Source organism: Clupea harengus, chromosome 9 (genome assembly GCF_900700415.2).
Source record: "Clupea harengus chromosome 9, Ch_v2.0.2, whole genome shotgun sequence".
Lineage (NCBI taxonomy): Eukaryota > Metazoa > Chordata > Actinopteri > Clupeiformes > Clupeidae > Clupea > Clupea harengus.
The window spans coordinates 15,906,621-15,931,469 of NC_045160.1; the positions used below are offsets into that span (position 1 = coordinate 15,906,621).

A 24,849-nucleotide genomic window follows, 5' to 3' on the forward strand; every position below is an offset into this window, starting at 1 on the left:
TTCAATCACAGTGGTTTAGCACTGAACACCACCCAGTACTAATTTGCTTCGAAGCGCCCTCAATGAGCCCAGTGCTCGTCCTCAAATATGTCATTGGGAGGTCCCTTGCTCTCTTGACGGCAAATGAGATAGACTCCCCAATTAACAGCTGTTCTAACTGTTCACAAGAGGAGCCAGGAAGTCATGGGTGAGACAGCATCCAAATCTGGGCAATGCAAAAACAGCGGCCCTTAACAATGCACTGACCATCAATCACCCATCTGGGCAAAGATTTTCATTCGACTTGAGCTGCCCATTGTCCTTGTTTCTGTACTGAGGTGGACCGCCATCTTAACAAAGAGGTCCTCTTGCAGATATGTTGGTCGTGATAACATTTCACTCTGCCACAACAGCTTTCTCCTTCTCCTTGCTATAACACAAATCAGGCCTGAGGTGTTGGGGTAATGCAATGTTAATGGCGTATTCAGTGGCAGCAAAAAGTATCACTACGTCTGCTGTTACAGGCTGAAGTAGAAAGAAAGAAAGAAAGAACAAACACACACCTGCACACACACACGCACGCACACACATTCAGGCTTGTGCTGACATTGAGACAAGCCCACGGATCATTTTACCCACACTGAAAAACCTCTGTAGGCAAAGTCCCGCCCAATCAATAGCTACAACAGCTGGGTTATTGTCTCCTAGCCGCAGTCTGAGGCTCCTGCAGCCGCCTTCACTTTCACACAGTGTTTTATCAAGGTCATCTTGTCCAGACACGTGGCCCACTCTGCTGCTAATGCACTACCCTTCTGTGCTTCAACAGTGCCCACCTCTGGCCATTTGTGAGAACAGCATATCTAAAATGAGGTTTTCTTTTTTTTATCATAACCCTACTGAAAATGCTGAACAAAGTAGTCTTCCATAAGCCCATCATTGTGTGTGTATATATATATATATATATATATATAATATACTGTATATACACGCATTAAAGGAATGTTGTTCATTTCTTGCGTCGTCTCTTGAATAAGGATAGGGCATAAAGGGACTTCCTCCCTGCCCAGATCTAAGAGTTGCCTAGCTGTATATTTTTAGCCTTTGTTAATGCATTAGCTCCTTTGCTCAGGTTTTTTTGTGCTGATTCAGGGGCATGTGTTCATTTGCTAGAGAAGGTGGGGGGAATGGAATGGTAGTGGAGTGTGTGTGTGTGTGTGTGTGTGTGTGTGTGTGTGTGTGTGTGTGTGTGTGTGTGTGTGTGTGTGTGTGTGTGTGTGTGTGTGGAGGGGACGAGAGGGGAAGGGGGGTTATAAGAAGATATGAGGAGCTTTTGAGGAGCTTTTGAGTAGTCAGAATTCCATAACCCTCCGCGTACCCCCCGATGGTAAAAGAGGCTCTCTGATTTGTGACCTCAGTACATGCTGTTGTCCAGATTAAAGCCGCAGCTGAGTGGGTGCATGGCATGCGGTGCTACTTACACTGCTCTGGGAGTTTGTGATAAGGGGATATGCCATTCTGTGGTGTGAGTGATCCCCCCAGGGAGGTCTGGGTCATATGTCTTTGTCACCGGGGAGTGTAATTCATCAAAGTGCATGCGTTTCTTTTTTTCCCCACCTCTTCACCCTTGTGACTCGAGGAAGTTTTCTTCTCTTGTCCTCTCCTGTACGTACCCCTTCACGAAGGTTTATTGATTATCCTTGGCGTTTCCTTGTCTGAGATCACTACAATGATCTACAATGACACGGATTTGATGACGAATCGCCGATACAACACTGGGAACATGTACAGGACAAAGCACACAAATACACCACATTCAGCAATGTGCTAGCAGAGAAAAATCGCCAAGCCGAGCCGGATCTGACTATTTTTCACAGTGTCTTCTTCAAGGTACGCTGATGAAACCTCCATTGTCCCACTCCTGAGTTTCTAGAGTTAGTTTCTGTCGTGGGAGTGTGTCAGAAAATCTTGAGCTGAAAGCAAATCTTTGTCCACTCTCCCCATCCCCTTCCCCATCCCTCCACTCTTCTCTTCTCTTTGCTTCTGTACATCTGACAAGAGGTAGGGAACAAAACGAGGCTGCCCATGACACTCGCACCTGGGCAAAGGATAAACGAGCACAGCACATCCTCTGAAAAAAAGAAAATGGCTAAGGCCATGGTAGAAAAGAAAGGGAACAAAAAGAAGAAACCTAGGAGAAGAAAGAGAAAAGCACTGCAGAGGCTTTGCCTTGTCCACCCCCTTCACCAACCCACCAGTGGGGCCTACAGAAAGTGGTAGTAAGCAGAAAGACTAAGACAGACAAAACAACAACTGCAACAACCGCGACTTGAAGGCTTGTGTCCGGTGACACCGGCGGGAGTGTGCTGGACCTGCTTTCATCTCCACAGACGGGGGATGAGTAATAGCCGGGCACGCCAGACGATTCTGCTCCCTCCCGCTCGCAGCTGCTCACACCCAGCTGTTCCCCGCGATTGTGGCAACACCTGGTGCCACCGGCGGCAATCACACACACACACACACACACACACACACACACACACACACACACACACACACACACACACACACACAAAACACACACACACACACACACACACACACACACACAAAAAACACACACACACACACACACACACACACACACACACACACAGACACACAACCCCCCGATACCGCTCTACTCCATCACATCACTGGCTGACCCAGACATGCCCTCCGAGAGGACAGGTTACAGCACACAGCTGAAATATGCTGACCATGGAACACTGCCCCACAGGGTGATGCCAGGCCTAGGGTTAGTGGACCAAGCAGCTACAGGAGACCTTTGGGGTTACAACCCAGTATATTTCAAATACTCAAGACATACCCTATATATTTAAAATATGCAATATATACCACCCAGTGCATTCAAGATTTACCAACTACAATATTTTAAATGCTGAAAAAATATACCACCCAGTCTATTTCTAATAGGCAATATCTACAACAGAGTATATTTCAAATACTGAAGATATACCACCATATTTGAAAGCTTAAAGGTGCAGTATGGATTTAGGGTGATCTATTAGCACGAATTGAATAAAGTATTCATAATTAGTTTTTGATAGTGTAAAATCACCTGTAACTATGAATTATTGTGTTTTTGTTAGAATTTCCATTTCCTTAGAATGAGCTTAGAGCTTAGAATGAGCCCTTCGTGTCTACATAGGGAGGAGGTCTTCGTCCATGGAGTTCGCCAAGTTGCAACGCCATGTTTCCACAGTAGCCCAGAACACACTAAAACACTGGCACTATAAAGGGCGTTTTTTATGGCACCTGACGGGCACTGTCGGCCTTTAAGATATACTTAATACATATTTAAAATATCCAACATGTACTACCTAGTATAATTAAATTACTGGAAATGTACCACCCAGAACACTCAAGAATTAGATCCTTCCAATGGGCTGTTACCACAACTGCAGACAATTAGGACAGCCGGTCTTCCAACCGTCTGCTTCTTGTATTTGAAGGGCCGTGTGCTTTTCACAGCCGCTGGGCCCATAGACCAGAGACCTCTCTAATCAGCTGAGCATGTGTCTGTGAAGAGATACAGACTATAGCACCTCTGACACCTTCTTGAGGGTTTGGGCGATTCTGCAGGGTGAGAACAACCCGCTGCTGTGAGCATATGGAGGAACACGAAGACAGCACACTGGAGTACAAATTATGGCTACACACACACACACACACACACTTGCGCACGCGCATACATACACACCTTGTTACTTATCATTGCATTTCTTTCCATCTTGGTACTTGGTATATAATATTTTTGTCAGCTCTGTCCAATGCAGACCCATGCGTTGTCATGACACATTCAGTTGTGTATTAGCAACCTTTCCCCCACTCTATTAGGCTTGTTTCCCTCAGCCTAAGCATTTGCTGTCAGACACTGTGGGTAGCTGTGACTTTAAAGCCTGACAGACTGGTTTTGTCAGGTGTGGACACACCTGCGGAAATGTACCTGTATGTGGGCGTGAGCGTGCAATCAGCTTGCGTGAAGTCAGCTCGAATGACTCCACAAAAGACTGACAGGGTCAGAGGATCAGCTCGAGGGTGATGGATCCTAAGCAGCCAGCAGGTTTGATAGCCATTTTATTACCTCAGTGAAAATGTTTATAGCCTACATTTTGATCTCTGAACTCTAAGTTAACTCAGGTTAATATCTAAACATAGCTTTCTGTTAAACAGAAAACCATTTCATTTTCAGTTTGGTGACAGAGTGAAGGTTGTGCTTCTGTGTTTCTCATTAGTTGTTAAAACTTTACTTAAGCATACAAAAAGTGCCGTGTTAAAGATTTCTTTTGGAGTTTTTGTGGAGTGGATTCTTCCCCTTTTCAACGCTGAAGTTTTATGACTAGGAAGTGCTGCACTCCTATCGCTCTGTGTGGGTGTGGTGGCTGTACAGTCAAGACTAGACACCTATAGCTCTGTATATGGAGGATTTAATGCATAGATGGACACGCTGTTAGGGCTGTTGCTCTCTGAATGAGCCCATTACATGTCATTGACAGTGAGGTGGTAGCTGCTTTCCCAGTCAGGCTGGGCAGGAAGCGTAGCCAATGCCAGGCCAATGATGGCGCCGTCTTTATAGCCACTGTAAAGACAAAAGCTGCCAAATAACTGCCAGCTTGGCTTCAAAACAATGAATCGCGATGGGAGAAAAGTCTCATTAAAGTACTAAAGTACATCAACCTTTCAAGATGAGTATCATTCCAGGTGATTTAATGACTTTGTCATTATGTAGTTATCTTACCAGTGTACTGGCTTTGAATGTAGCCTAGACCTATGTATAAGCCAAGGTTACTGCAGTCATGCAAGACTTCTTTATCATGTGCTGAATGATAGGGTCCCCCATTTCCCATGCATAGGACACAGGGCAGTCAGAGCTGCTGTAATATCACCTTCTAGCCTTCTGCACATTATGTCTGAGGCTGGCTACATGACAGTGATGGACGACGCCTCCGACCACTTCTTATCCATTATTTTGTGATTGATGGGCCTGGAGGGGGCTGGTGTCTTCACACACACACACACACACACACACACACACAGACACACAGGCATGCAACTCGGGCCTCTGGGTCACCTCAGTTTGTGAGTGTGTGAATGTGTGTGTGTGTGCACTCATGTATCTCTATATCTATGTGTTATGTGCAGGTGTGTGCGCGCAAGCATGTGTGTGTGTGTGAGTGTGTAAGTGTGTGTTTGTGTTCATGTGTAGAATATGTGTATCTTAGTTCACCTTTGTAGGATCCCTCTGTAGCCACCTTGAGTGTGATGGATCTGTGACCCAAACCACTGTGGTGTGCTTTAGCTGCAGGGACAGGGGCAGCAGCCGGGCACGGTGCGGCTCTGCGCGGCCCACACGACTGGAGGCCATCTTCGGGTGAGGTGCTGAACACACCAGAAGCCACACCGTTGATTCCCACATGCAAGGAAGAAAAATTACAGGTTTGTGTTTGTGTGTGTGTGTGTGAATGTGCTTGGAATGTGAGGAAATCCATTGTCCAGTGAGTCAGTAAGTGAACTGCACCAAAACAGGTCTGGATATTACACACTCTACACCGTAGTTTTGTCAGCTTAGAATTGTTCAGTGTTTGGTTTTGTGTGTTTGTGTCCAACGTTACTGAACTGAGCAGGAAAACAATGAGGAATGATCACTCTTTGTTCAAACTGCTCTCTTCTGCAAGTTCTTATCCTGCTTTTTTCTACATTCTAGAAACCACTGTAGCAAGCAGAACCTGAACAATCGTACATTTTGTCATAGTAAAATAATTAGTCTCCAATATTAAGCCGAGCTTGGATCAAAAGCAAGCAAGCATTCTTTCTTTTTTTCTTTCTTTTAGGAGCAGCAGTACTCTTTGGACAGCTCTCTGTCATCCCCCGACAGTGAGGATGAGGAAAAGGAGAATAAGAAGATAAAAAAGAAGAAGCTGAAGAAGAAGGCCAAGAAACGAAAGGTACCGTGAATTAGCTTCTGTCAGTGTGGAAGTGAGTGTTGTTTTTGTGCTGTCACAAGCTGCGCTCACTAGGTCTGCACACACATACACACACACACACACACACACACACACACACACACACACACACACACACACACACACACACACACACACACACACACACACACCTCAAACCCCCTGAGCCATTGATGTGAGCTCAATTCCATCTTGACAACTGTAGAGAACTGTGATGCAAACCCACATAACCTATCCCTTGATAGACCACAAAGGGGTTTGATTTTTTCCTTGCTGAGTGATCGAAGGAGACTCAATATGCAGTGCAGTTCTAGTTCTCTTTCTCTCTGTGTGTGTGTTTTAATAAGGAGAGCTCTACACCCTCAGGTTAGAGGCATACCAAATAAAGATATTTTCTGTCATTTTCCATCTGGGGAAAAAAAAATTAAGCAGTGTAGGGTGGGTCAGTCTGTCGTTCAAAGGAAGAAAGAAAAAAGAGACACTTAAGAGCAACGGAATGTGTACAGAAAACATTTGAAGTATTTGTGCATGCTCTTGCAAGCCCTCATTTGGCTATGCTGATGCAACAAGTCTCTGTCTATTCCTATTTCCAATACAGGCGTCAAGTTCCTCTTCCTCATCTTCCTCCTCCTCCTCCTCCTCTTCTTCAAGTAGCTCATCAGACAGCGAGGACAGTGAGGTAAGTCTGTTGCATATCAAAGATTCATATATAACACCCCACGGAATGGAGCAGAGGTGTGTGTGTGTGTGTGTGTGTGTGTGTGTGTGTGTGTGTGTGTGCGGGCTCGTGCATGTATGTATGCAAAGTGGATCACAGTACAGACAGTCACACCTTACCACTCTACAGGATAAACATGGCGTTCAACATGACCCATAATGCACTCTGCCCTGCATACAGCCATTTCCTAAGAAACCAGACATGCTGTGTACATTCTCCATCCCTCTCAGTGGCACAGCCCTTGGGTTCCTTTGGGTTCCTTTCGGTTCCGTTGGGTTCCTTTGGGTTTTTTTGGGTTCGGTGCTGTGGCAGGAGCCAGTTCCACATGTCTGTGACACTCCTTGGCGATGTGGAATCTGCACCGTTTGATTAGTCACACTCCTTGTGTAAACTCACACCCGGTCACCAGTCCTCCTCTCCTGGAGGGGTGTTAACAGCGCCAGCACGCACCCCTCTGCACTTGAGCATGGCACACCTGTCATGAGTAATGAGCGATAAGGGAGCAGAGAGAGAGAGAGAGAGAGAGAGAGAGAGAAACAGAGAGAGTGCAAGTGTATATTGGCTGTACATTTCTATGGGTTTGTGTGATTATGTGTGTGTGTATGTGGTGCGAGTAAATGTTTATATGTTTGCTTGTGTGTGTGTGTGTGTGTGTGTGACGTGCCTGTGTGTGTGTATGTGTATGCGTGAGGTGTGCATATCTGGATATATATTATGTCCATATGGAATCGGTGTGGTATGTGTTTGCATACATGCCTGTGAGCGAGCATTATCGAGTGCCTGTGTGCGATCGTTTAATCTTCCACGTTGTCTAAGTTGATTAACCCTTATTTCCCATGTGCGAGTGGGCGTCAGATGACACAATGAGAGGAAGGCAGCCCTCTACTGACGAGCTTTCCAGTTTATGAGCCACATTAACATTTCCTTGCTTTGTGTGTTTGTTTGTATTCTGTGGCAGCAAATGAGCCTGTGTTTCTTTGCTCCACTGCGATACATTAAAGCCTGCTTTTGTGTGTTCTTCTAAGGCCTCACTCTTTCTTCATTTCAGGATGAAAAGGAGAAGAAGAAAAAGAAGAAGAAAAAGGAGAAGGCGAGGAAAAAGACTACAGGCGATGATGCTTTTTCCGAATCAGGTGAGGAAGCCAATTACATGTTGCTGGTTGTCTTAAATCAATGTTCTATAACAGAGAGACACCATCTACTTTCATTTACCTGGTGCGTCTCTGAGAGTGCTTTCTGGTGGATCATGTGTTCACTCAAATGGAAATCTTTGAGGTTTGTTTCAAGTGTGATATAACATCGCCTTTCTCCACCACCTATCAGTTCAGCAGAGACAGGGCGCGAACACACCAGACGCATTTCTAAAAACGCAACGTTAGCAAAAGCGTTGTTTCATATGGTACGGCGCGCCTTTCATGCGCGCCTTTTTATGCAGCGCTTTTTTGTAGCGTTTTTTAAGCGCGCTTAAAAGTTAAAATATTCTCAATTTTCCAGCGCAAGGCACGGAGGCGCACAGCTCATCAATGTCACACTCGGCCCAGGCAGCCAATCAGATCAAGCAAGAGGCGGGCTTTACTACTTTACCACTTCCTTCCTGTTTTGATGCCGGTAGATGTGGTAGGAACGGTCATAGACATATATACATGTATATGTGTCTATGGGAATGCTGGGAAAATGGCAAATGCAGGCGGAAGGTTGATATTAGCGGTTTTTAATTACAATGACTGTAAAATGAAATGTATTTCCAAAGTCGCGATTTGATTTGGTTGCGCACGCAGACCCGCTTCACAGGCGCACCAGGCTGTCTTGCCCGGCGCGCTTTGCCAAGGCGTTTTTGAAGCGCCTGCGCCTGTAGCAATGCGTCTCGGTGTGTTCGTCCCCTTAGCCATTTCTTGGCCTTTCTGGGGCATTGTTCTGATTGGTTAGTTGCAAGTGGACCAATATATATACACTTACATAGCACAAAGTGGTCACACAGATTAGATGGATTCCTTTAGACTGATGAAAGAAATGAAATGACATACCTGATTGTATATCTCAATAGAGAATCAAACCTTAAATCATAAATATATCTTAAACATATTCTTGTCTTAAATATGTTCAGTATTACTAGTATTCAGTGTGACACTGAGAGGCTGAGCATAGCAAGGCCTATATCATTATATAAGTAAATTATTAAAGATATAATCATTTCCCATGAATTATATATTGGCTATAGGGCATTTATGTTGCACAACTGTAGTTTCCTTTTGGTTAAAGGAAATTTCTCTCTTTTTTTAAATTTGCTATAATAAAGTGTGTCAGTTGACTGGGTGAACACACGCCCTCAGACATACCACACAGAGAGTGAAATATCGTCTGTACAGCACACCACAAAGGCATTTGAAGTTCAAAGACAGAACATTTCATCAGGGCACTGAAAAATTGCCTCTTCTTTATTTCACTGTAAATTAGATGCCCTTTTCAAGTGCCACGTTAACGAATTTTGCTAAGAACCCAATTTTTTGGTCAAAAAAGCATAATGTACATGAGCATCTGTTACTCATGTTTTAACATAATGACATAATGCTCTAACATAATATCATAATGACTCAATTATCATTTGATAAGGTTCTCTCATAGTAGTTGTTGAACGCATATCACCAATCCACAATCTATTTATCTTTCATTTTGACTCTTAAAGGAGGCATGCACATAGCATGATTCAGTGTGTTTGTGCCTTGCCCCACCCCTTTAAGGACACACAACGTTTAAACTCTTGGGAATGCCTTGTTGCTGAGTGGCTACACTGTACATTACTTTTTAACAGCTCTTCTTTGCCAGTATTTGAAGATAGGGAAGAATCATTTTTGTTTGTTATTTGTTACTCATCGCCATTTGTGTGCTCCTCTTGCAGGAAGCCTCACCGATGTGGCTTTCCCCTGTAGAGAGATACAGGAGGAGGACCTGAAGAAGAAGTGTAAAGAGCAGAAGCTAGATGTAAGTTCTTCACTCGATGACGTGGAGAGAAGCTTTGCTCCTCTGAACTCACAAAAGCTTTCTTAAAATGCAGTAAAAACGAAAGCAAGTTCTAGTCCGTGCTGAAGGACTTTGATTACTTTAGCGCTCCAGTGTGATTTTCTTCTAATTGACTGATAAAAGCACCGTGTTTTGAAGGGCTCTAGCTCATCGTCAGACAGTGAGGATGAGAAAAAGAAGAAAAAGAAGAAGAAAGAGAAAAAGAAAAAGAAAAAGAAGAACACCGCTAAGAAGTCTAAGAAGAAAAAGAAGAAGGTGAATAATTATGAAAAGGTGGATGGTAAACTGAAAGGTTTTGCTTTAAGCTCTGTTTCTCGCTCCCTTCTCACACATTTTTATTCCACCAGGATTCCAGCTCCAGCAGCTCGTCCTCTGATAGCTCCTCAGAAAGTTCCAGCGAAGATGAAAAGAAAAAAAAGAAGAAGATGAAGAAGAAGAAGGTGATAACCATCACGATGACTGTAGATGTCTAACTTCATAACATCATCACAAAATGTTATGTTTTATGTTTTACCAAATATACCAAAAATGACTGCAAGTGGTTAATCGGGCTCTTTCCATAGACCATTGAACTAATTGGCTTTGTTTGTGTTTAATCGTTTTCCCAAATACATGTGAGAGACTCATGCACGAGGAGTCAGTGGAGCGAAAACAACAGAAAGAAAAGCAATAACAATGGCCTTTTCGCCTTTGGCAGTGATGAAGCACACGCCCTTCTGAAAACACATAATCACCTATTTCAGAGCCAATATCAAGGCAGGGGATCGACACAGGCCAGGATCCTACATGATTTCAACTCTCCTTTAAGACAAAAATGTTTCTCTCTGCCTTGCAGGATAACAGCAGCTCATCATCAGACAGCTCCAGTGAAGAGGAGGAGAAGAAGAAGAAGAAGAAGAAAAAGAAGAAGAAGACAAAGAGTAAAAAGGACAAGAAAGATAAGAAAAAGGTGTGAGACCAATCTTTTACACATAAGCTGCACAGTGTTAGTTTGCAATAGTGTTGAATCATATTTGTGACACAAATCACACTAAACAAAGAAAACTAAAACTTACAAAAACTACAACAAAATGTAGGTGTGCAGATGGTTTATTGACAACAAAAGGAAACAATACAAAGATGTCAGTGGAGGGGTAGTTCGGGGGGTTGGGGTGGGTAGTTTTTTTTTAAATGACTGAGAGAAAAGTTGAGAACATTTAAGTTTATAAAGTACTATGTAGGTGGTAACTTGGTAGGCTCTCTCCCTCCAGGGTATGGAAAACCAGACAACTCTATTTACATTCCTAACACATTTAATAACAGGCTAACTGGCATACCTTTTGCTGTGAAGCTTATCGGTGGATTTCTAATCATTAAAATCGCTCTAAAATATGTACCACTGCATCTCACGATAAGCTATGGTGGTACCCAACTATGGATGTATAGCATGTCAGACATGTCTATTTAAACTCTGTTTTTCTCTCTTAGTAATCTGGTTGACAGTGAATCTGAACAGAAGGCCCTGTATGCAGTTATTAATATCAAAATATATTTATTCCACCACAGAGTTTTACATCACAAGTTCATTCACATTAATCTTGAAGAGGACACTTTGCTTGTGTTTGCTTATGGTATTCTGCTGTGTTAGTTTTTTGGCTTTGAGAGCTCCACTTTTGATGCGTGTAACATAAAATCTTGTTTGATCTGTCATCCCGTATTCTAACATTGCGTGACCCCAGCTGTGCAAGCGACGTTCACTCAAGGTGCACTGCCTTTTAATATTTTAACACTGTGACGCCGAAAGGCTACACATCTAGCCCAAACCAAAGCTTAATGCAGGCTTTCTGCTCTGTAGTGGGTGTACCAAAGGCAGTCCAGTCCTTGGCAACTCTGCTCAGACCTGATTCGCTCACACCTACACATGTTCGCCTGAACAAAGCACTACGACTGCGAGCCAGTGTCCTTTGTTGTCAATGACGTTGTGAAGATGAGCCCACACAAAAGTTAACAGTCACTGACTGCACTTGAGACCACCTCAATCCAGTTACTCTCCAGCTCCTACCTGGGATATTTGAGCTTAGAAATATTCATATTATGTTTGATATGCCTGACGCCTTGTCCATTTAATCAAATGACTCACTGATATTTCACAATGGCAAAAGTGTCATCAAAACAAGGCCAAAGCTTTAACTCTTGAAATAATGATCTTTCATCTTCACTGGTATTACTGGTGTCATGCACTGGATTGTGTTAATAAATCTGGATTTTTTTTATTTCTATGATGTAATAAACTGTTTTAAGCTCTTCAGACTGGAATTTGACAGAACATTAGACCAGAGTTTTCTGTTCTATTTTGAATCAGGCTCAGGAGACTGAGGAGGGCGAGGAAAAAATCGAAGAGGACAGCGTGATTGGTGTTGCCTCCGATGCTGGTGAGTCTTTTAATAGGCGGCCGTATTTTACCAAAGGCCAGGCCAGTAAATTTGGCTTGTCAGCAGAGACAAGGTTATGATATAAGAAAGGGCAGTTGCTCATAACTGAATGTGTGTGGCAAAAAAGGAACCATGACCCTAAATCAGTGGGATCTTTCAGCGGACATTGTAAAAGCTCTATGCATCAGTTTCCATGCCATTTGCTACAGTGTATGAGTCACTGTACAAACATTGGAGTAATGGCCAGTATTTTGGCTGGGTAATAGCCAAAACTGTTTACATGGGATAGCTGGGAAGTTGTGAGTTGTGAGTGTACACTGATGGGATGATGAGAGGATCCTGAACATGTTTCTCAGTCATCTGGATTGTGGGGGGTTTTCTTCAACATTGTTTTCCTGATGCTGATGTTTCCCAGTGTTCCTGAGCTTCAGCGCTAAGCATGTTTTTCTAGTGTTCACTCTAGTCTTTCTAACCCTGCATGCAGCCTTCCCGGCTGGGACAGAGACCTGCCCCTCACTGAGAGACGACGATGGACACCTGAGTGATGACGAGGGAGAAGGGTCGGAGGGAAAGAAAAAAGAAAAGAAGTTAAAGAAGAAAAAGGTCATGAAAGCTAAATCCTTGGATTGTTAGTTTTGAGCTCAGAACTTGTCAGGTTTGGTTCAGCTTTATGGTTTTCACTGCAACTTGTCAGTGAAAGAGAAGTCCTCAGACAGACAGACTGACAGGAGGACAGACAGACACAATGGTCTGCCTGCTGGCAAAGACACGGGTTGCATGGCCTCTTACATGTGTGTAACTCCTTGGTGGCCACTGATGGAAGGCAATCTGACATTTCATTCGCACAACATTGCACCTGGCTGAAAGTCAGTGATAATTGGTTGTCAGGAGACTTTGGCCAAGGTCTTTTTTACAGACTCTTTTTAAGTTTGAGCATGAAAGCAGCCAGAGGTGGACAAAGCATTCAATTCCATTACGGCAATCAAAGCATACGCACTCCTGGTCAAATGTTACTCCAATTCAAGTTAAAATGATTCAGTCAAATTTACACTTGAGTTAAAGAACTGGAGTAGTTGCCTTTAAAACACAGAGATGAGGAGAGAGGCTTCAGAGTGACAAATACATACAGTACATACATACATACATACATACATACATACCTACGTACATACGTATAAAAGAACCAGAAACTTCAGACCTTATCAAAACTAGGTCTATATTAATAAGTTAGCCCCAAGACAATTTAATACCGGTTTCATTACCCATCCCCACTAACAGCACTGTGTATATTTGACAAGATTAAAACACATGAAAGGACTTTAGTCAGTAATGTTACCTCTGCATTTTTGCTTGCTAAGTATTAATCAGCAGTGGATTGACAATAAAACTAGGCCAAAAAGTAATTTGACCAATTACAAATGAAACTACTGCAAGACAATTTGATTTTAATTCCAAATAAACATTTTAAACAATGTTTGCATACCTCAACTGTCGGGGCAGGTAAGGCCTAATTGGATTAAAGGACACAAGAGCAGACTTGTTTGACCAAAGGGTGGAATTAGGGTTTTAATGTAAAGCTTAAGGCAGTCACAAAAAACAAAAGGCAAAACGTCCTCAGCAAAGGAGCAGGAAATGCTTAGGCAACATTCCTAAGTCGAAAAAATAGTTAAAGTCTCCGAGACACGGAGAGGCATCTTTGTCAGCCGTAGCCATCATCACCACCACCAATTTGAAATTGAACTGTTCAAAAAAAGATGCAGAAAGCACTTTGAACTTGATTGACACAAGAGTAATTTTTTTCTCTCCTGTGACGAACTCAGCGTATGGCCTCACACATTTTAGAAATAAAAATAAAATTAATCCGCCGACTTCAAAGCTATGCTTCAAAGTAACGAGTAACAGGAACCTTCATAGAAATGTAGTGGAGTCAAAAGTACAATGTTTGTCTTTCAGGTGAGTAAAACCAAAGTTTCCAAAAGAAGCTATACTCAAGTATAGATCCCCAAGTAGATGTATTTCGGTACTGTCCACCCCTGAAAGAAGCTTGTTATCAAATCAATCTGTTGCATAACCTCCTTGTTGAGTAATTTTCTATTCATCTGCTTTTGTGTGTGTGTGTGTGTGTGTGTGTGTGTGTGTGTGTGTGTGTGTGTGTGTGTGTTCCAACCTCAGGACTCCGGCTCTTCCTCCTCATCAGACAGCTCATCTTCTTCAGACAGTGATGACGACAAAAAGAAGAAAAAGAAGAAAGACAAGAAAAAGAAAAAGAAGGTGAGGAAGGTAATCTTTAAATACTTTTTCCATCATGGTTGAATGAAGATTATTTTGAGGTAAGGCAACATAATCTCACAGCTGCTAAAATGTACTTTCACTTCGCACAGTTATGATGAAATACAGTCAATTAAAAACGTACAAATACATATTTGGTGATACTGTTTGGTGGTGGTTGTGGTGTGTGTGTGTGTCCCTTAGGATTCCGGTTGCTCCTCATCTTCAGAGAGCTCCTCGTCCTCTTCAGACAGTGAAGATGACAAGAAGAAGAAAAAGAAAAAGAAGAAAGATAATAAGAAGAAAAAGAACAAGAAAAAGAAAGAAAAGGTCTGCATTTTGCACATTAAACGTTAGGAGAAGGAAGCAGAACCAGACAAAAAAAATAACATATAATGGCCACTCTCTCTCCATCTAACATAAATCCACTTCATTATGCCTTAAGACAAGAAAAAGAAAGAAATTAAGGTTAATGTTACATTTGAGTTTCTGAGACACTATGAAGTCTATGACACTCAATACATTACAAATGCAGGGTGGAGCTGTTAAGGTAGGTTAAAAAGGTTATTAGACGTTTCTTTTAAGTACAAAAGTAAAGAGGTTTCAAACAGTAAACTGCTCCGATCCAAAAGCAATCTTTCCCAACTCTGTCCCTTTTAATGAGACTATTACACCACTAATAACAGGACATCTCACAAATTATTAAACACCTTTCTACAGTGAAGATAGCCTATAGCACCTTCACGTGGTCTACAGTATAGTCTCATAAGCTACACATAAATCAACGGCATGATATAACATACACATTTCTATAAATCGAAGGCATGATATAACATACACATTTCTATAAATCGACGGCATGATATAACATACACATTTCTATAAATCGACGACATGACAAACCACTGAACTGTCTGTATTTGGCCTCACGCTTTTTAGAAATGAAAATAAAATGAATCCGCCGACTTCAAAGCTATGCTTCAAAGTAACGAGTAACAGGAACCTTCATAGAAATGTAGTGGAGTCAAATATACAATGTTTGTCTTTCAGTGGAGTAAAACCAAAGTTTCCAAAAGAAGCTATACTCAAGTATAGATCCCCAAGTAAATGTATTTCGGTACTGTAAATCTGTTGCATAACCTCCTTGTTGAGTAATTTTTCTATTCATCTGCTTTTGGGTGTGTGTGTGTGTGTGTGTGTGCATCTGTGTGTGTGTGTGTGTGTGTGTGTGTGTGTGTTCCAACCTCAGGACTCCGGCTCTTCCTCCTCATCAGACAGCTCATCTTCTTCAGACAGTGATGACGACAAAAAGAAGAAAAAGAAGAAGAAAGACAAGAAAAAGAAAAAGAAGGTGAAGAAGGTAATTTTAAAATACTTTTTCCATCATGGTTGAATTTAGAATATTTTGAGGTAAGGCAACATAATCTCACAGCTGCTAAAATGTACATTCATTTTGCACAGTTATGATGCTATACAATCAATACAAAAACATATACAGTGGGGAAAATAAGTATTTGAACCCCTGCCGATTTCGCAAGTTTGGCCACTTGCAAAGAAATGTGTGCTCTATAATTGTAATGGTAGGTGTATTTTAACAGTAAGAAACAGATTATCAACAAAAAAATCCAGAAAACTGCATTTTATAACACTTATGACTTAATTTGCATTTGATGCAGAAAATAAGTATTTCAACCCCTAGCAGAACATGACTTAGTACTAAGTAGAATAACCCTTGTTGGCAATTACAGACGTCAGACTTTTCTTGTAGTTGGTCACCAGGTTTACACACATCTCAGGAGGAATTTTGGTCCACTCCTCTTTGCAGATCCTCTCCAAATCCTTAAGGTTGCGTTTTCAATGGGAGGGAATGAGGGAATGAGGTTCAAGCCCAATATTTCACGTTATATGGCCCCATCCATAGTCCCCTCGATGCAGTGGAGTCGTCCTGTACCCTTGGCAGAGAAACAGCCCCAAAGCATAATGTTTCCACCTCCATGCTTGCGAGTGCTGCAGTACTTCAAACCATTACGGCATAGTGTGTTGCCAATGGTTTTCTTGGTGACTGTGGTCCCAGCTGCCTTGAGATCATTCACAAGCTCCCCCTGTGTAGTTCTGGGGTTATTCTGCACCTTTCGGATGATCACCGATACCGCACAAGGGAACATCTTGCATGGAGCCCCAGACCTAGAGCGATTGACAATTGTTTGGTGTTGCTTCCATTTACGAATAATCGCACCAATAGTTGTCTGCTTCTCACCAAGCTGCTTGCCGATGGTTTTGTAACCCATTCCAGCCTTGTGCAGGTCTACAATCTTATCTCTGACGTCCTTGGTCAACTCTTTGGTCTTGCCCATGGTGGTGAGGTTGAAGGTGTGAAGTATGATTCTTTGGAAAGGTTTCTTTTATACACATCACCAGTTGAGATCAGGTGTACCCTGTTAGGCCTAATGAGGACTAATCTGTGTGCTTCTTGGGCACATAACTGGTCATTGGGAGCCAGAATTCTTGCTGTTTGCTTGGGGGTTCAATTACTTATTTTCTGCATCAAATACAAATAAAGTCATAAATGTTATAAAATGCAGTTTTCTGGATTGGTTGTTGATATTCTATTTCTCACTGGTAAAATACACCTACCATTACAATTATAGAGCACACATTTCTTTGCAAGTGGCCAAACTTGCGAAATCGGCAGGGGTTCAAATACTTATTTTCCCCACTGTAAATACATATTTGGTGATACTGTTTTGTGGTGGTTGTGGTGTGTGTGTGTGTGTGTCCCTTAGGATTCCAGTTCCTCCTCATCTTCAGAGAGCTCCTCATCCTCTTCAGACAGTGAGGATGACAAGAAGAAGAAAAAGAAGAAGAAAGACAAGAAAAAGAAAAAGAAGGTGAAGAAGGTAATTTTAAAATACTTTTCCCATCATGGTTGAATTTAGAATATTTTGAGGTAAGGTAACATAATCTCACAGCTGCTAAAATGTACATTCATTTTGCACAGTTATGATGATATACAATCAATACAAAAACATACAAATACATATTTGGTGATACTGTTTTGTGGTGGTTGTGGTGTGTGTATGTGTGTGTGTGTCCCTTAGGATTCCAGTTCCTCCTCATCTTCAGAGAGCTCCTCATCCTCTTCAGACAGTGAGGATGACAAGAAGAAGAAAAAGAAAAAGAAGAAAGATAAGAAGAAGAAAAAGGACAAGAAAAAGAAAGAAAAGAAGGTTAATGTTACATTTGAGTTTCTGAGACACTAAACACTATGAAGTCTATGACACACAATACATGACGAATACACTATGAAGCTGTTTAGGTATGTTAAAAAAGGCTATTAGACATTTCTTTTAATTCCAAAAGTAAAGAGGTTTCAAACAGTAAATTGCTCTAATCCAAAAGCAATCTTTCCCAACTCTGTCCCTTTTAATGAGACTAATCACTGAACACCTTTCTACAGTGAAGATAGTCTATAGCACCTTCACGTGGTCTACAGCATAGTCTCATAAGCTACACATATCTATACATCAACGGCATGACAAACCACTGCACTGTCTGGGTGAAGTCTTTATGTTTCCTGAACCACTGCCAGGTTAATAATAAGGCAAAGCTGGACGAGGGAAACATTGTAAATCTTTGGTCATTTTACTGAGTGTCTATTCCGTTGTTGGTCTCTTTCCAAAGCGCTGTGATTCAGACAGCGATGATGACAAGGAAAAGAAGAAGAAGAAAAACAAGAAGAAGAAGAAGAAGAAGAAGAAGAAGCCAGTGAAGAAGGTAATGCAAAGACACGTGTACATGACACTACTTACAGGTAAACCCAAACTGGCACTGATATTTTCTCTCTCCGCCTTTGCGCGTGTGTGTGAGGATAGTTAGTTGAGAAAGTAAATATAGCATTAGATGACAACTCTCTGTGAATCTTGAGGCTCTGTACTTTGACAGTCTACAGAAAAGGACAGAACAAATCAATACCCATATGATTTATGCTTTTGCCTTCCTTAGTATCTCATAATTCTCTTCAGCAAACCCATTTCCGCGTAGTTTTATGGACAAACACAATGCTGTTTAGTCATTTAATTAAAAAGAAAATGAAAAGCCTCCACACAATCACTGCAGGCTCTATTCTCTGCACAATGTACAATTTCTGTAGAATGTAATACATGCAGACATGCTCAATGCATCAAACTGAAAAGCTTTACATTGTCTATGATCTGACTTTGTGAATTAAGCACAAAAGAAACTGTCATGCTTGTACCAATATAGATCAAAGCAACAATACAAATTATTTTCCTCAGAGAAATGAACTTGTCTAGTGTATGTAGTTGGTAAGAAATGAAAAAAGAAATGAATCAGTGCAATCCTAAACAAAATTGTTATTTGTGTTGTGTCGCACGTGTGTGTGCGTGTGTGTGTGTGTGTGTGTGTGTGTGTGTGTGTGTGTGTGTGTGTGTGTGTGTGTGTGTGTGTGTGTGTGTGTGTGTGTGTGTGTCTTAGGATTCCAGTTCCTCCTCATCTTCAGAGAGCTCCTCATCCTGTTCAGACAGTGAGGATGACAAGAAGAAGAAAAAGAAAAAGAAGAAAGATAAGAAGAAGAAAAAGGACAAGAAAAAGAAAGAAAAGGTCTGCATTTTGCACATTAAACGTTGAGAGAAGGAGGCAGAACCAAACAAAAAAAACATAGAATGGCCACTCTCTCTCCATCTAACATAAATCCACTTCATTATGCCTGAGTGTACCAGTCCTAGAGCAGACCAGAATACTGAAATACACTTGTAAAGGTTACCTCCTCCAGTGCTGCAGATGGCATTTCATACTCATATTCCATTTATAGATATTCCGGGTTCTATTCTGCCATCAGGTAGTTGACACAGACAGTCATGCAGAGTAGTCTTGTTGTCTTACGCCTCTAATCATGATAAACGCTATGAAACTGATACACTTTCACAACAGACAGACGGATATATACACAACAGACAAACAATGAGACAAATAGGCATGCACACACACACACACACACACACACACACACACACACACACACACACACACACACACAATTACTTCCTCAAAGGCATCTGTGCGTGACCTGATCTTTGTCTTCCCAGGACTCCAGCTCATCCTCCGATTCCGACAGCTCCTCATCTTCCTCCTCCTCTGACAGTGACAGTGATAAGAAAAAGAAGAAGAAGAAAAAGGAGAAGAAAGACATGGAGAGGAAGAAAAAGAAGAAAGACAAGGGGAAGAAGAAAAAGCAGAAGGTGAAAAAGATTGACATGACTAAGCATCTCTCATGTGCCAACCACTTTATCAGTGCCCAGAGTACATGGATAAAACCTGTTCTGACAGTACAACCACAGTTGTTTTTTCTGATCTTGGGAAAGACACACATGGATAAATGAAGTAAGAGGAAACCTGTAGGTAGCGCTTAGTGTCACTGTGAGGAGGAAAAGATGTAGCGTCATCCAGGAAGACTATTCAAACAGAAGGGTATTTACTGTAATCTCTGCCCTATTCTCTCATTGCAGGACTGCTCCTCTGACAGTGATGATGATAAGGAAAAGAAGAAGAAGAAGAAGAAGAAGAAGAAAAAGGACGAGAAGAAAAAGAAAAAAGCCAAAAAGGTGCAACATCCCCCCCCCCCCCCCCCCCCCTCCCTACAACTCAACTGTTTTCCCCACTTGCCCTGCTTAAGCCTGCGTCAAACATATAAAAATATTCATGCCTCGTAATAGATTGAGACAGTTTCAATCAAATAAGGAGTGGGTCGATGAAGTGGAAATTCATTTTCAAGGATTATCACCCGTGATTCATTCACTGGTATTCATCCTAAATTAGATTGACACCTTTGCTGGAGGCTCAGGCATAATCACTGGAGGCTCTCTTATTGTCCAGGTTTAGCAGTGAGGAGTTGGCCTATAATATGAAATGACATGGGCTGCATAGTGATTCTTGTCATTATTATTATTGTAATTGTTATTTGAGCCTTAAGGGTATTTCAGGTAATATGTGTGGCATGGATGGTGTGGACACATATCAGGAAAAGACCCCAATTTTCTGTACTTGTGAATGAAGTATAATACAACACAAGTAATACAAGTATATAATGCAATACAAGTAATATTGTGTGTAACATTGTATATGTGTGTGTGTGTGTGTGTGTGTCTGTGTGTGTGTGTCTGTGTGTGTCTGTGTGTGTGTGTCTGTGTGTGTGTGTGTGTGTGTGCGTGTGTGTGTGTGTGTGTGTGTGTGTGTGTGTGTGTCTGCGTGTGTGTGTGTCTGTGTGTGTGTGTGTGTGTGTGTGTGTGTTTGTGTGTGTGTGTGTGTGTGTGTCCTTAGGACTCTTGCTCATCTTCCTCAGACAGTGATGATGACAAAAAGAAGAAAAAGAAGAAGAAAGACAAGAAGAAGAAGAAAAATAAGAAGAAGAAAGAGAAGAAGGTAGGTGTTACTGGAAAGAGAAAATAATATAATAGTGAAATAGCATGAATCCTGACAGACTATCTACTTCATGCATGCCGAGTGTAGAGAATCCAAAATGCTTTAAGTTGTTATTGACACATCACATGTGACATGACATTTGACAAACTCATTTCTGCCCAGTCCACCTGTCAGAAACAAGGCCAAACGAATCAAATATCCATGTAAAGGTTACCTGCTCAAGGGCGGTAGATGGCATTTTACTGGCATAGACCATGCTGTCTCTTGCAGCCGATAATGAACAAGTCTTCTCACATTCATGCACTCCCAATGACAATTACTCTACCTGTCCCTCCCTCCCTTACTTACAGGCGTCCTCGTCTTCTGACAGCGGAGAGGATAAAAAGAAGAAGCAGGACAAGGATAAAAAGAAGGTAAGCGGGTACTTAATAGGCTTATGGCACTCATGAAATCAGCCTAATTAAATTGCCCTGTCAAAATTTCTCCACTAGTGTGTAATTGTCTATGTCCATTTTTAAGCGTTTTCATTTACTGTAAGAGAAAAGAGTAGGCCATCTATGGATTACATTAATCATCTGCTGAAATACAATGTTAATGCGGTACTTTCAGGTTTAGTGATGAATAATAAGTGAGATGGAGGAAAATACCCGGTGTCATCTAAGGCCCAGACTTCAAAATGCTCTTTCTGGTTATGTGAGACTTTAAAAGCTTTAGGTAGGTTATCATATTGATCGTGTCATATCTACCATGACAGGTCATTCGGCATTCTTTCTCAGCACTGAGGAAAAGACAGGAAAAGTGAGCATTGATCGCAAAGTAACATTTCTCCTTTATATTTTTTCTTCCTTAGGGCTCTTCCTGCTCCTCCTCTTCATCTTCATCAGGGAGCGACAAGGAGGTAACGATTTGCAATCCGCCACTGATTTGTTTTCTATTCCATTTCCTCCTGTTGTCTAGAGGTCTAGAGTTGATTTTTCTTTCACTGTTTTGTATGGTGTGTGTGTGTGTGTGTGTGTGTGTGTGTGTGTGTGTGTGTGTGTGTGTCACAGAACAAGCCCAGGAAAGATGAGCGGGAAGGAGAAGGAGAGGACAGCTCGTCGAAGGAGCAGTGCAGCCCTGGAGGAGCACACGGGCTTGACAAGTTTGAACCCCCTAAGGGACCGTCTGCGTACAAGTTGAAGTCTGTAGGGGGTGTCGATGACTCAAAGAGCCATCTGGAGCCCAAAGCCAAGCCGACCTCGCTGCAGGCCTCACAGCCAGCAATTGCCCCCAGGCCTAGCTCTCGCTTTGAGACCACCACCTCCCTCTCACTCCGGCCCCCAGACAGCCCCACTCAGAGGCCCTTGAGCCCCATGGAGTCCCTGATGGGGCAGCGTGACAGGGCTGGGGGGGCGTCCGGGAACAGGACCACACTGGTCAGGTCCAGCGACATACTGCGAGGCCCTAAGCCATATGAAAAATAAAATAAAAAGGAGGAGGATAGCGACAGTTCTGTGGCTGTTTGGGGAGATGGTGTGGGTGATACAAATGATTCCCACAGTCACATTTGGAAGGCTGGAGATAAAATGGCAGATACTGCAAATGATGAAATTCAATTCAAATTGTTATTGGTTGAGGGTAAATCAGGGCCTTTTGATGTTATTGTTAATGATGTTTTTGTAATTGACAAAAGGTGATGGAAAAGATGATGATTAAAGAATCCCTTTCAAGAATTGAGGATATGTCTGAGCGTTGATTTCACTGCCTTTGTCAGAAAATGCGTTTTGGGTTGTTGGAAAACAAACATATAATGTTAATTATAATGTTAATGAGTATATTTGTATAAAGCAACCATATCAGATCACAAGGTTTAAACATTGAAGTATGACTACTTAGTCATCATCCACTTATTTGAGCAGTATAAACTGTTTTTGTTTGTGCGGGAGGGAGAGACAGGGCAAGAAAGTGAGAGAGAGAGAAAAGGTAGAGGGATGTAAAATAAACATACACTAACATGAGTGAGGGGTGGGGGGCAGGGTTCTGCTGCAGTCTTAAGGGAGTCTCATGGCTGTCTTCACCTGACCAGGAAGCACAGATTAACATAGACGTACCATCATGTAGAGGCAGCATGGACAGCCAACCTCACTGGAGTCATCAATGTGCTTGTCTCACAGAATCTCTAAAAAGTACCAACATTCTGCCATTGCCAGCCTCATTCAAATTTTTAAAAGACAGTGCTTGGTGAACAGCCAGGCAATTACAAATAAACAGCACCTGACTATGAGCCTCTGTCCTGAACATTCTTGATAACAAAAAATGTAATCAAAAATAATTTAACAATTATAGACAAGGAAGTCTAGGTGCTCATAAGCAAAGAAATTCAACACAACAAAAGGTGACTAGAGAAAGGGATCTCTGTGGTTGACCAAATTTGATGTTGTCGGTATACATAAGAAGGGAAACCGGTTTTTATCAGCTTTTTAGAAAAAGCGCAATTTTACCAGCGAGTATAGTTCTGCACACTTTAAATGAAACCTTGGCGACCTCGCTACAAAGTTAGCTATAAGGCAAATACATATCAGGTGGTAAAACTGATTGCTACAAATGTGATGCACAGGTGGGCTCAGGTGTACCCAGGGCCGGCTCTAGCCCTTTGGTTGCCCTAGGCGAGATTGAGTTTTGCGCCCCCCCCCCCCCCCCCCCCCCCCCACACAATACTTAACATCACTGAAGAGACATATATTAACTTAACCGCTTTACTTTGCATAGCAGTTTTTTCACCCACTTATAATTCTACTATTCTACATTGCAGTTCAACAATAAATGGTGCATGGACAAAAAACACCGGAATAGTTTCAGAACATTTTCTTTTTTATTATTTAAAATAATGTATTACACACTCAAAGTTAGGACTAAATCAACTCCATAAACTGTGCAAAACCATAAACTGTGCAAAACACTCTTAAGCACCTGTAAGCAAATTATGACCCTCTATACCCTAACTATACCCTCTACAAACAAAAGAGCTTTTATGGATACTGTACGTACCACTACAAAATATCTCAAATACCTCACTAATTCTTCCAGTCATTTAGGCCACTACTAATGAGGTGGTCATTTTTCTGTGAAAATAGCTTGCAGCAGAAGCAATACAGAGTATTGTTTTTCCTTGAATATACAAGCCAGCTTCTCTTGATTTTCTCCCCATTTACTAATTTCCTGTAGAAGTGGTTGTGGTGGCAGCTTCTCCCATCATCTCTTTTTTGGAAATGTAAAGTCTGGACTGGTCTGGTATGGTCCTCTGCAAACTAACTAACTATCCTTACCGGATCACAGAGGGCTGGCCAGTCAGCAGGATCTATAGGTTCTCCCTGGATATCAGGAATTGTGGAGGGTGAGGTGTCTGCAGGCGGCAGTGTAGTTTCACTGGTGCCCTGAGTGCTTGATGTGGTCCTGGATGTCCCTTCACCTTCACCTGTATTCAAGCATATTGTATAGTCAGACAAGCAGTGTTTAATATAATAAGTGAAATGATCATGAATGTGGTTGAACTTCTTTAAGAAAACAAGCTATTGTATTTAATACATGCTAACATGTTTCTATTGTACTTTAAAGTATGGATGTGGCTTGAATAAATACTATTAAATAGACTCACCTGATGCAGGCGGTGTGTTCCTGGCCTGTGTGTTACTGGCCCCTTGAGAACTACTGGATGTCCCTTCTCCTGCAGCTGTATTTAAACACAGAATTCATCCATGCTGTTCATTACACAATTGCATTTGGTCATTTCTATCATCCTACCACATAGTTGCATTAATACATTTTATCTGACCATGTAACTTGTAGTAGATACATTACAATTACTGCCACCACTGCTACAAGGCTAAATAATACTAGGCTACTGATTACAATTAGTAGTATTAATGTGATGTGATTATGAAAGTAATAATTGCTAATAATAATAATAACAATAACAAAAACAGCAACAATAGTACTAGTTGTGTAGGCTACTTAC

The 24,849-nt window shown here is 41.8% G+C and overlaps 2 protein-coding genes across 3 annotated transcripts; both read left to right on the forward strand.

The window, feature by feature from the left end:
• The first annotated feature begins 4,033 nt into the window (after positions 1–4,033).
• LOC116221843 (protein FAM133) lies at positions 4,034–15,277 on the forward strand. Of its 2 annotated transcripts, none has more exons than XM_031573648.2 (13): positions 4,034–4,102; positions 5,339–5,475; positions 5,871–5,984; positions 6,601–6,681; positions 7,769–7,853; positions 9,617–9,699; positions 9,877–9,993; positions 10,086–10,178; positions 10,574–10,687; positions 12,080–12,149; positions 12,634–12,752; positions 14,322–14,420; positions 14,622–15,277. In XM_031573648.2, the coding sequence occupies exons 1-13, from the start codon at positions 4,081–4,083 to the stop codon at positions 14,772–14,774; spliced, it is 1,287 nt and encodes a 428-aa protein (XP_031429508.1). In that variant the 5' UTR covers positions 4,034–4,080; the 3' UTR covers positions 14,775–15,277. The 2 variants fall into 2 exon arrangements, with proteins under 2 accessions (XP_031429508.1, XP_031429507.1); XM_031573647.2 differs by having other exon boundaries at positions 14,322–14,429; positions 14,622–15,276.
• A 2,577-nt stretch (positions 15,278–17,854) lies between these two features.
• Positions 17,855–22,567, forward strand: LOC116221946 (pre-mRNA-splicing factor CWC22 homolog). The gene is made up of 8 exons (XM_042708723.1): positions 17,855–18,191; positions 18,912–19,037; positions 19,523–19,675; positions 19,943–20,038; positions 20,754–20,855; positions 21,206–21,268; positions 21,706–21,753; positions 21,905–22,567. The coding sequence occupies exons 3-8, from the start codon at positions 19,625–19,627 to the stop codon at positions 22,316–22,318; spliced, it is 774 nt and encodes a 257-aa protein (XP_042564657.1). The 5' UTR covers positions 17,855–18,191; positions 18,912–19,037; positions 19,523–19,624; the 3' UTR covers positions 22,319–22,567.
• The last annotated feature ends 2,282 nt before the right edge of the window (positions 22,568–24,849 follow it).

Coding starts and splice junctions, on each gene's coding strand:
- LOC116221843 (XM_031573647.2), top strand. CDS start 4,081: ATGGATCCTAAGCAGCCAGCAG. Junction 4,103..5,338: donor GGATCCTAAGCAGCCAGCAG/GTTTGATAGCCA, acceptor GGTGTGCTTTAG/CTGCAGGGACAGGGGCAGCA. Junction 9,994..10,085: donor CTAAGAAGAAAAAGAAGAAG/GTGAATAATTAT, acceptor TTATTCCACCAG/GATTCCAGCTCCAGCAGCTC.
- LOC116221946 (XM_042708723.1), top strand. CDS start 19,625: ATGGAGAGGAAGAAAAAGAAGAAAGACAAGGGGAAGAAGAAAAAGCAG. Junction 20,039..20,753: donor AAAAGAAAAAAGCCAAAAAG/GTGCAACATCCC, acceptor GTGTGTCCTTAG/GACTCTTGCTCATCTTCCTC. Junction 21,269..21,705: donor AGGACAAGGATAAAAAGAAG/GTAAGCGGGTAC, acceptor TTTCTTCCTTAG/GGCTCTTCCTGCTCCTCCTC.